Genomic DNA, 11,177 nt, shown 5'->3' on the forward strand with positions numbered 1-11,177 from the left:
CAGCAACTGTAGTGACAGTTTGATAACCCACAACTTAGCTAATGTTAATTACATTACTTGCTGTGTCGTTGTTCGCTCTGTATCATGGTATTTGTCATGATACTGGAAGGAAATCTTCATAATCGTCTACTAGGGTTGAATAGGGTTGTTATTAATTTGTTTCATATGGTTTTATTATGTATATTTTCTAAATCTAAACACAGTAGAAAACTTTAAAAAAGATTTTTTTTTTCTTTTTTAACTTAACTAAAATTACTAAAATTATCTGGAAAATTACTTTCGGCATTAGTAATTAACTGGATTGTGAGCAGCTCAAAAGCGCCACACACACACACACAAAACTGATGACATTGATGGACAGATGAATGTACATTCTCAAACACACAAACAAAGCAATGCTACACTGCTAACACAGGCAAAACCTATATAAACATGAAAAAACATTAGCATGTCTTGTCACACAGTACACACACAATGGAAAGTTAGTTTTATACACATATTAACACCTGCATATTGGTTTCACCTTACACAAATTAGCAGTGTCCCAGATAGTGAAGTCAGAATCCAACACACCATTAGGATTATCTGGACCGAATGCACGGGCTCATTAAGCACTCTCTAGCAACATCATCGTGTGAGTGTGTGTGTGTGAGAAGTCAGTGTGGGAGAGAGAGACAATGAGAAAAGACAACAGACATAGAAGTGTGTGTGTGTGTGTGTGTGTGTGTGTCATTTACTGAAGGACAGTGGCATTCTCACAGGGCTAAAAGACACATAAAGAGAAAGGATAGAGTGGACTATCACGAAACAAAATCACATCATTGACGATTGAAGTATGGCTCAGAAATCCGGAATAAAAGCTTTGTCTGAGAATATTTTGCTTGAGTGGAATTTGATGACAGAAGATGCTTGGGAAAAACAACAGAAATATTTTCATATGGGGCCCTCTTCGGCAGGGCTGGGGCTCCCGCTGCTTCACCCTGCCACCTCTCTCACTGTGGGGGCATTCGGGAATCCCTGGGGCACATGTTGTCGTGGTGGGTTTTGGACCCCTTCCTTGGGGGTGGTTGAAAGGGGGGGCTGCTGGCTCTGCCTGCACATTGAGGGGGGGGGGCAGCCTCCGGCTGGGCTGGTTGGCCCTGGTTTTCCCACGTTAACACTCCCTGGCAGCGGGGCTACCGGCCAGTGGGTCTCACTGTGCGCGGGTGGTGTGCGGGTTGGGGTCGTCACTTGCGTGCTGATGTTGATGATTGCGTGGCATTTTGCCAGTTTGGTTGCCCGTTCGGGGTGGCACTGGCCTCTGTTGTCTGCGTGCCGCGGTCGGTCCAGGTGCCACTCTTCTGCGGGTTCTGCCTTTTGCTTTCCGACGGCATTGCGTTGTCAATTGGATGGCTGGTGTCTTTGGCGTTTGCTGGTCGGGTCGGGGTCTTCTGCGTTCGCGACGCGATTCGTCTGGGAGTGAAGTCACTTATTTAAATGAATTGTTATTATTTCAGTTCTCACGGCAGTGCTGTGTTGTTTATTTATGTTGCCTGAAATTTTTCTCGTTTTCACTTCTCTCTTAATTGTCTTCCTATGTCAGCTGTTTATTGCTACTGTTCGGCTGGTTGTCTCTTTGTTTTTGTTTGTTTGTTGTTTTTTGTTTGTTTGTTTCTCTCCTCCCCACCCCCCATCCCCGTTCTCTTACAGGTGTTGCCCTCTCTCTGTGCTGTGTGTTTATGTGGTGTTTCTATTCCCCATCCCCATGTCTGTCCCCTGTCTGGCCCGGTGACAAATAGATTTGAATAAATAACAATACAGACAAAGGAGTATATTAATACTCTCTTGTTAAAGTAAAAATCTGTCTGGCACAATATGGTATCCAGCTCCTCATACTCATACCAGGCTGCCGGGCAGGACAGGTTTAAAATAAATAAATAAATCTTTTCATATAGGAGAATGAGGGAGAAGTAGTTTACCAAAAAGGGGTAAAGTAGAATCTAGCAATTTATGATGTCTACAGCTCATTATTCAGAAGATATTCAGAATAATAATGTTTTAAACAGCTCTTAATACTTTTGTTTACCTTCAAAATCTGTAATACACGTTAAAGGTGTGCATAAGATGTGATACATGCCTATATATTAATGTGAAACTCAGTTTTAGAGTCTAGGTCTGACAAGGGGGAGAAAATAAGGAAAGAAGAAAAACCTTGTAAATATCAATGAAGATGGGACCCATTTGCAGAGCGGCTAGGGGCCTAGTGGGCAGAGTGAATATTTTGTGAATAGAACCTGACTGAAAATCGGTGTGCTGATATTATCAGCCCATATAAAATCCTCAAATATCAAAATCGGTGTGAATAATAAATGCTTTTTTATGTGTATTGTGGTCCACCATAGTAGAACGGTACTAAGTTTAACTCCAGTCTACTTAGCAACATGTATTGAAATCATAAAAACGATGAAATGCCCCAAAATGAAACACTTACCCAAGGCCTGGGTGGCAAATACTGCCATGGCACTCTGCAGTCGGTCTGGTCTGACTGCCTGAACCAATAACAGCTGGGGAGACCAAAGAGAAAAACATACATTAGATAACAAAGACCAGGTGTCCATTAAAATGTGTTAGACAGATGGTCAATCCCAATCATATCAAATAGAAATGTTACATATCCAAAAAGTCAGCTTTTAAGAAAAAAAAGGTTAACTTGGATACATAAGTTTTCAAATTCAGAGGCTTTGAGATGTTCTGGTTTGTTTTTGTTTTTTTTTATTTTTGAGAAGACAATAAACAAAGTAAATAAGTAAGCCCATGACAGTCAAGTGTGCATACTTGTCTTTAGTGACAAGGGGCTTCTGTCTTGTTCATGCTTTGAAATGAGATCAGCTAAGTCTTTATTCAGTTCATGAATTTATTCCCCGAGGGGATCAATAAAGTAAGTAAGGGGAAAATTTAAGGTTTTAAAGGACCTACATTCAAATAAACTTAATGATAATATACTATATAATATCGCTTATCAATGTTTGGAGAAATCCTGTTTGGTAGTATTATGCTTCAATTATTAAGCTCCTTTCCTGTGGAATCAGGTTCAAGTTTGGTTTCGGGAGCAGACACCATCTCCACATTTAAGAGTAGGCTTTAGACTTTCTTCTTTGATAAAGCTTATAGTTAGGGCTGGCTCAGGTGAGCCCTGAACCATCCCTTAGTTATGCTGCTATGGGCTTAGACTGGTGGGAGATTTCCCATGATGCACTGAGCTCATCTCTCCTCCTCTCTCTCTTTCCATCTGTATGCAACCTTATCCCATTAATGCATGTTACTAACTTCGCTCCTTCCCTTCTGGGTCTGAAGCTGTGGGGTCTGGATCTGTGGTTGCGAGTCTAGTCCTATAATTATTATCATTACTATTACTATATTAATCAGTACCATCATTCATTTTCTCTACCGCTACTACCTTTACGGTTTGTATTTCTGTGTGGATATTATATTGAGTGCTCCCCCCACCCTCTCTCTATCTCCCTTTTTTTGGGGGCGGTCCACCAGTATGGCTGAACAAGATTTTTTGTTTTTTTTATTGCGATATGAGTCACACATTTTCACTGAAAAATATATAAAAACAATGATGTGATTTTTGTTGGGGTGTGTACGAAATGTCTAATATGATTTGTAGGCCGGGACATCTCTGTAGCACCACAATGCGTCATTTATAATTGTATGTTGTGGTATGAGATGTTTTACTTTTATCAGAAAATTGCAGCTCATGCGATTTGGATATTACACTTGGCCATACTGCAATTTCTATTGCAGGCTGTCCGTAATTAATTTTGTTCAGCCATATGCACCAGCTGCATATACTAGCGGTAGCTTGCTAATCTCCTTAGCTGGGTTAGCCGGGTTAGCCAGGTTAGCCAAGCTCATGTAGTGTCAGTTTACCGGTTCATTACACCAAAAATTGACAAGAATTAGTGTCAAACTGTATGATAACATTGTTCAACTGAAGCCAAGTATGTCTGTGGAAACACGGCAAACATGCAATTTATGACAGCATCACCGAAAGTGTCAATTAGGGGAACGAGACAAAAGCAAACTGAAAGGCAAGTCCCTCTCCCCATAACGTCCAAGCAGTCTCACTACAGATTCAGACCATGCCAAGGTGTTTATTGCTGCAGGTATGCAACCGTTCTAGGTTGTAGAGAACACAGAATTACAGCATATGGTCAAAGGTCTTTCACATGTGCTAGTTAGTCCGTTCTGTCTGCACTGTGTAGCGCATGCTGCAGTCGTTCAGGAATTATCAACAGGTCAGAGTCTTATGATGGAGTATTATTGACATTTGCCTTAACTTTTACAATAAGAATTGCGGTCAATGAGCCACTGTTGAATGTTTAAATGTTTCAAAATAAATTAAAATAGTTACTTACTCTCGTCATGGTGTTCGTTCTGCTTTTCCTGTCTATTTTTGGTACTGGTGTGTATGTCTGTCTGTTTGGTCCGTGTGCGTGCATGCTTGTTCAAATATGTTCTAGATTTTGGTCTGTGTTCTGTCAGTTGGTCATTGTTCCAGTGTCTTGTCCTGTTTCCTGTTTAAGTGTAGCGATCATCTGCTCCTGGTGTTTATCTCAAGCTTGTTTCCTGTCTGGTCGGTTACCCTAATGTGTTCCAACGGTTTTGTTCCCCTTCCTGCTTGTGTGAATCTTTATATAATGTCTGAGTCTCCACTACCTGTTGCATTATCATCGTTGTCGAGTGTCTCCGTGTGCTCACTGTGTGTTCTCAGCCCGTTTTTGGATATGCTGTGGTTGATTATTCCCCATGGGATTAGGTTTCTGTTTACAGACTTTATTACCTGTGTTTGGACTCTTGCCTGTAATGCTGTTCATTTGAGCCTAGGTTTTCTGTGTTGGTGTTATAATATTGAAACTTACCAGCTACTCTCAGTTTCTTGTGTGGGCCCAAATAACTTGACTAACAGAACTTAATTAAATCACGACAAAACAGAGGTACAAAAATAAGTGTACCCCTACTTTTGATATACTAATATAAATAATGATAAGTTGTTCCATTTGGCTGATTTGATTGAAAACTGACCTGCTGGAAGGGAGTAATCTTCTTGACAATGGAGGATGGGATTTCCTGTTCACACTGCGAGCTCTGTGAGAAGGACAGCCACAGTTCTAAATCACTCAAACACAGGGACTGGTAGAGGGCTGGGAATGTAGCCTGTGAAAGAGGAATAGTTCAAGTTGAAAAGGTGAAAGAAATGATGTTAAGCTCAGTAAGGACTGCTATACTTACATTCTTTTTAAATCACATTAAGCTATTCATTTTGTCTACTGTTTGGAGAAAATATCCAAATGTCAAACTAATTATTAAGCATTATTCTGTTATTTTTCAGCTTTTGTCACACATTGCATATACAGGGGATGATGTAATAATGTAGTGTACGTAAGTGTGTATATCACTGTGTTTACTTTAAAAATGGCCACTGCTCCTTGTCTCTCCTGATCAATCCAAGAAGGGAACTCCTGCCGAGAGAGGGGAGGTGTAAGTCAAGGACAGAAATAGTATGGTGTTTTCTCATTCTCAGAAATAAAGCTGCACTCTTACTTCTTTCTTAAACATTTCTCCTACGATGGATCCAGTGAAGACATCCCATTCCTACAGCAAAGAGTAAACAATTCTCAGGTCCAAAGCTGTAATTATCTATATTTAATTTGTCTCCGAAATCAGTATTAATGAAATCCTAAAAATGCAGATACTAAATATACAAAGATACTCACACTCTCCTGGAAGAATTCAGGGTACATGCCTTTTACAAAGTGCATCGCAAACATCAACTGGTCAGCCTGAGACAGAGAAGGGAGGAGACAGAGACTGATACACTGTAGAATATGTCACATATGATAACCCTGCCCTGCTCAAAACCCAAGTAGAAACACAGAAAGTCATGGTAAAGCACCAAATATTAGCATCTCTTCCAGACCAAGGGCAAACACACTCATATTCCCATTGCATACGTAGCCCAGCCTTCCTAACTAAAGGGATTGTAAAGGGTTGCTATAAAATTGACAAAAAAGCCCCAGGGTCTTCAAGAACTACGCTGACAAACACTCATACTCTCTCTTTATTTCTCATCCGCTGGTAGAGTTTGAGAGAGATAACAGAAACAGCCACAAATCAAGATGCCTATCCACAGAGGGAACAGAAAGCCAGTGACCAATAATATAATAATCTTTATTTGTAGAGCACTTTTCAAAAACAAGTTACAAAGTGCTTTAACAAGTGTAAGACAATAATACAAAAACAATACAAGCATGAAAACATTGAAAAGACTAAAATACACGTTTAAGATAAATATAAAATTAGTAAAATAGAATAAAATAAAAGGGATAAAATAAAGTCAAATAAGATCGGGAAAGGCTCTCCTATAAAAGTATGTTTTAAGAAGGGACTTAAAAGAGTTCACTGACTCAGCTGACCTGATTTCCTCGGGCAGGCTGTTCCAGAGCCTCGGGGCCCTGACAGCAAACGCTCTGTCCCCTTTAGTTTTCAGTCGAGACTCTGGACAGACAACAGACCTCTGCCTGAGGATCTCAAGGTACGTGCTGTGTGTATGGGACTAAAAAAACAGAAATATAACAAGGCGAGAGGCCATGAAGAGCTTTAAAAGTGATCAATAGAATTTTAAAGTCAATTCTAAAACATACTGGGAGCCAGTGTAATGAAGCTAAAATAGGAGTAATGTGGTCATATTTCTTTGTTCTGGTTAAAAGCCTGGCAGCTGAGTTCTGGACAGTCTGGAGTCGATCAATAGATTTTTGGGTTAAACAGTTGAAAAGGCTGTTGCAATATCCAGGCGTGATGAGATGAAGGTGTAAAATGGTCTCGGTGTCCTTAAAAGTTAACATAGATAGAATTTTTGCTATATTTCTAAGTTGATAAAAACATGATTGAACAAGCTTTGTGGTGTGCTGCTCGAAATTTAAATACTATCAAACCAAACACCAAGGTTCTTTGCCACAGGCTTATTGTGATTTACTATGGAACCATCAGATGACAGTATTTGATTTGCCATCTGCTGGGACCCAATGACCAGGATTTCTGTTTTGTCTGAGTTCAGCTGGAGGAAATTATTTGACATCCATTTTTTAACTTCACAAAGGCAGTTGTTAAGTGAACTCAGCATTCCAGGGTCTGTGGATCTGACGGGCAAGTATATTTGTGTGTCATCAGCATAAATATGAAAAGAAATGCCATATTTATGGATAATATGTCCAAGGGAAGCAGATACAAGGAAAACAAAAATGGGTCCTAAGACCAACCCCTGAAGCACACCATATTTAACTGGACAGAACGAAGAGACATAGTTGTTTACGGACACCAAAACTTCCTATTTGACAGGTAGGATGAAAACCATTCTAGGGCAGTACCAGAGATCCCCACCCAGTGCCTCAGTCTGTCTAACATGATGTTGTGATCAATGGTGTCTAAAGCAGCGCTAAGGTCCAGGAGTACCAGGACTGAGCACATACCTTCATCAGCAGACATTAAAAGGTCATTGGTGACTTTAAGCAGGGCAGTCTCAGTGCTGTGTACTTCCTGAAACCAGATTGAAACTTTTCAAATATTTTGTTATTTTCCAGTACAGTGAGCAGCTGTTTGGACACATTTCTTTTTAGAAGCTTTGCAATAAAAGGCAGTTTTGAAATTGGTCTAAAATTTTGTGGGAGGGAGGGATCTAAACCAGGTTTCTTTAAAAGTGGGTTCACGCAAGCCGTTTTAAAATAATCAGGGACACAACCAGTAGATAGGGAGCTGTTGAAAACAGAGTAAAAACTTTGTAGGTATTACATCAAGTGGGCTGGAGAACACTCTCATTTGTGATACTGTTTTTAAAAGCTCAGACAAGTCGATGGGATAAACTGGTTAAAACTCTCTTGTTGCTGGTGAGGAACCTCTGAGTAAGAGGCCACGGGGGTAATATAGGCTCTGATTGACACCACCTTATTGGTAAAATAAGATAAAAACAATTCACAGTCATCATTACTTCCAGCTGAGGCACAATGAGGGTTGGGTTTACCAGCTGATCCACAGTCTTAAACAGAAACCTGGGATTGTGTTTATGTGTAGTAATGAGTTCAGAAAATAGGTGTTCTCAAGTTATTGTATTTAATTAATAAATCCTTCAGACTGAGGTAATGGACTTGGAGACTGGATTTTTTCCATCTGTGCTCTGCTTTCCTGCATTCTTCCTTCTGAGGCTGCAAATGCTGTCATTTATCCAGGGTTGCTTACTAGCTTTCCAGGGTTGCTTACTAGCTTTAGACGTAGGCCTAACCTTTAGAGGAGCAGTAATATTTAGTGACGACAAGCAGATATGATTGAAGTGATTGACCAGATTGTCGGTGTTGGAATCAGACAGGTGTTGGCTTTGGCTCTGAAAGAATGCGCAAAACTTTGAAACACTTTGTTCATTAAAGATGCGAGAACACAGAGCTTGATGAGGCGGCATGAGTAACAGGCGAATTGCAGCTAAAAGCAATACATCTGTGGTCAGATATGGTCATGTCCACTAATTCCACAGAGGAAATGCTGACACCCAGGGTAAAAACCAAGTCCAGTGTATGACCACGGTTATGTGTTTGCCCTTTGACATGTTGTTTGAAGTTAAAAGAAGTGGCCATATTTAAAAAGTCAGTTGCATTAACATTGGTGGGGTCATCAACATGAATATTAAAATCGCCAAAATACAATTCTGTCATAATTTAAAACCAAAGTAGATAAAAATTCAGGAAGTTCTGATAAAAATCCTCCAGGCAGTTTTGGGGGGTGATAAATTATAACAAATATGATAGGTTGCAGCCCTCCAACTTTAAGAGTGAGAACTTCAAAGGAGTTAAATTAATCACAGCGTACTTGATAACATTTAAAATTTTCCTATACACGCTCACTAGCCCACCAACGACCACTGACCCTCGGTTGACAAACAATCATATTGAGGCGGACCAGTTCAGCTAGCTGGCTATAGTCATCATTTGCAACCAGGATTCAGTTAAAAACATAAAATCTAGATTTGCAGACAAGATAAAATCATTTAAGATAAAGTCTTACTTCAAAGTGATCTCACATTGAAGAGAGCCATTTTAAATGTGTTTGTTCTGGGTGCTGGAATTGGTGCAATTTTTCTGTGTGGGATGTGCACATTTCGGTTTACTGGTCTATACGTGATGATGAAGAATAGTCTTTGGAACAACGCTGGGAGCAGACAGTTCTACATGCCAGCACGTGGAGACAGTTGTTTTTGGCAGTGAGGCAGAGATCTGTTCAGTGACCGGTGTGTCCAGGTGTGCTGCATGAATGATTAGTCATTCACGTAAGTCATGTGTGGATCGCACCACATGCTGTATGTGCGCAGCTAACATTTCTGAGCCCCATTTGTTTGGATGAAGTCCATCTGTCTTAAAAAGGCATTCTTTGCCAAAAAATATGAAAATTATAACACACGGTGAGCCCTGTAGGCGGACTGGAGCCAGTCGTGGAGGCCATGGAGTCTAATGAAGCAGCAGCACCGCGACCAACTGTGGGAATGGGACCAGAGACTTTCCACACTGCTTTAAAAAGTTAAAAAGACTGTTAAAATCTGATTTTGTCAGCTCAGACTGCTGAAGAGCTATGTCATTTGTTCCGACATGGACTATCACTCTTGTATGGAGGATGGGAGCGACGGCATTAGGTCCTGGAGTTTTTTTAAAATGTCAGCCGTGGTGGCACCAGGGAAGCAGTGAGTGGTAGCGTTAAAGAAACGGAGTCACCAATTATTAGTGTTTGGGGAGAAAAGGATGAGGATGCCGGTTGTGGGGTTCCAGAGCAGGACTGAGCAGAATCTGCTTCAACACTGCATGCGGACTGAGGATGGAGTGTGTGAGCTGCCGAGTGTTGTGTTGGAGTAGCAGTAATATACCTGAGAGAAAGGTTACCCGACGGTGCAGGGTAGAGACGGCCTCCGGAGCGTCTGAGCACAGCCTCCTTCAGAATCCTACGTCGGGAAGCGGAGGTTTTTGACCGAGATGACGGCCGCGATCAGGCCCGGCGGCAGACCGGCGGCCTAGCGCGGGAGATGTAGCTGGTGGAGGAGATTCAACAGTGTTGGCAGCACTGTCCGCCGAAAGAGATCCGTATCATGGAGACGCGAAACCGCAGGAGGTATCCGTTGGATGGACCGGAGTGTCTTCGGAGTCGAGCAGGAGGAAAGCGTGGGAAGGCTAGAGGGTCCCATAACACAGTGTCCTGGATGTTAGCGGTTGCGCTAAGAGAAACAATCTGTTTGGCTTGTACTGAAGCCACATCCTAAAGCCAGTCAGCAGGGAATCTTTCTCTTTGAGTTCCTCTGAAAGTCGTCAGATGTCTCCATAAGGTCAGCAATCTTCTTGTTCGCTTTCTTAAGGATGTGCAGTCCTCATGGGGCAGAGTTATCTCGGCTAGCATAGTCCCGGAGCTTTGTTGTGATCTGTAGCGTTGATCGCGTTTTTTACGGTCATCTAGCTTAAAATCCATGTCGGATGACTAAAATCCTTAACCCACGTAAAACTTACGTTAAAAACTTAAGTTAAAAACTTAAGTTAAATAAAAGGATATAAAAAGTAACGAAAAAGAGTGGATTAAAACTGGATAAGCGTCCGGTTTAAGACGGAGCTTCCGACAGGTGGTACAGACGCCAACGCATGCGCAGAGTGCAGATTACGTCAGCAATTACGTCCAAGAGACTCCAGTGATTTTGGCAGAAAGAGAATAGCAATAAAAAATGCACACACACACACACACACCACACACAAGGGTTGGGCGATGCCTACAAAATTTCCATCAGACGATGTCTGCAATGAGACAAAGGGACACTAACCAGCGATTAGCATTTCCCTGAACAGCCTATCAAAACTGCCCCCCCCCCACACATGTAACCATGGCAACTGACCTTGCTCTGTGTTTCATTACCCCATCAAAGGGATACCCCTTTTTACACCTAAGTGTGACATAATCCGACAGCCGAACTTTAAATAAACAAAGACTGCAGTCTCCAAAGACCCAATGCATTAACTGCTATCTGTTTGTTGATATTAGTGCTGAAAAGAATCTAAATAAGTTACTGTTATTTTCAGCAAGATTAAGCCTCCTTCATTTAATGTGTAACCAATGCTTGT

General features: G+C 41.3%; 1 protein-coding gene across 1 annotated transcript; it reads right to left on the reverse strand.

The window, feature by feature from the left end:
- Window positions 1-2,206: 2,206 nt before the first annotated feature.
- On the reverse strand, window positions 2,207-5,838 carry LOC119899437 (cytoplasmic dynein 2 heavy chain 1-like). The gene is made up of 5 exons (XM_038713995.1): window positions 5,763-5,838; window positions 5,590-5,640; window positions 5,454-5,507; window positions 5,071-5,202; window positions 2,207-2,543 (listed from the first exon to the last, which is right to left on the reverse strand). Exons 1-5 carry the CDS (start codon window positions 5,814-5,816, stop codon window positions 2,409-2,411), a joined length of 426 nt encoding a protein of 141 aa, XP_038569923.1. The 5' UTR covers window positions 5,817-5,838; the 3' UTR covers window positions 2,207-2,408.
- Window positions 5,839-11,177: the final 5,339 nt, after the last annotated feature.

This window comes from Micropterus salmoides, unplaced genomic scaffold (assembly GCF_014851395.1).
Source record: "Micropterus salmoides isolate LMB-PRFRI ecotype aquatic unplaced genomic scaffold, ASM1485139v1 Ms_hic_scaffold_1, whole genome shotgun sequence".
Classification (NCBI taxonomy): Eukaryota; Metazoa; Chordata; class Actinopteri; order Centrarchiformes; family Centrarchidae; genus Micropterus; species Micropterus salmoides.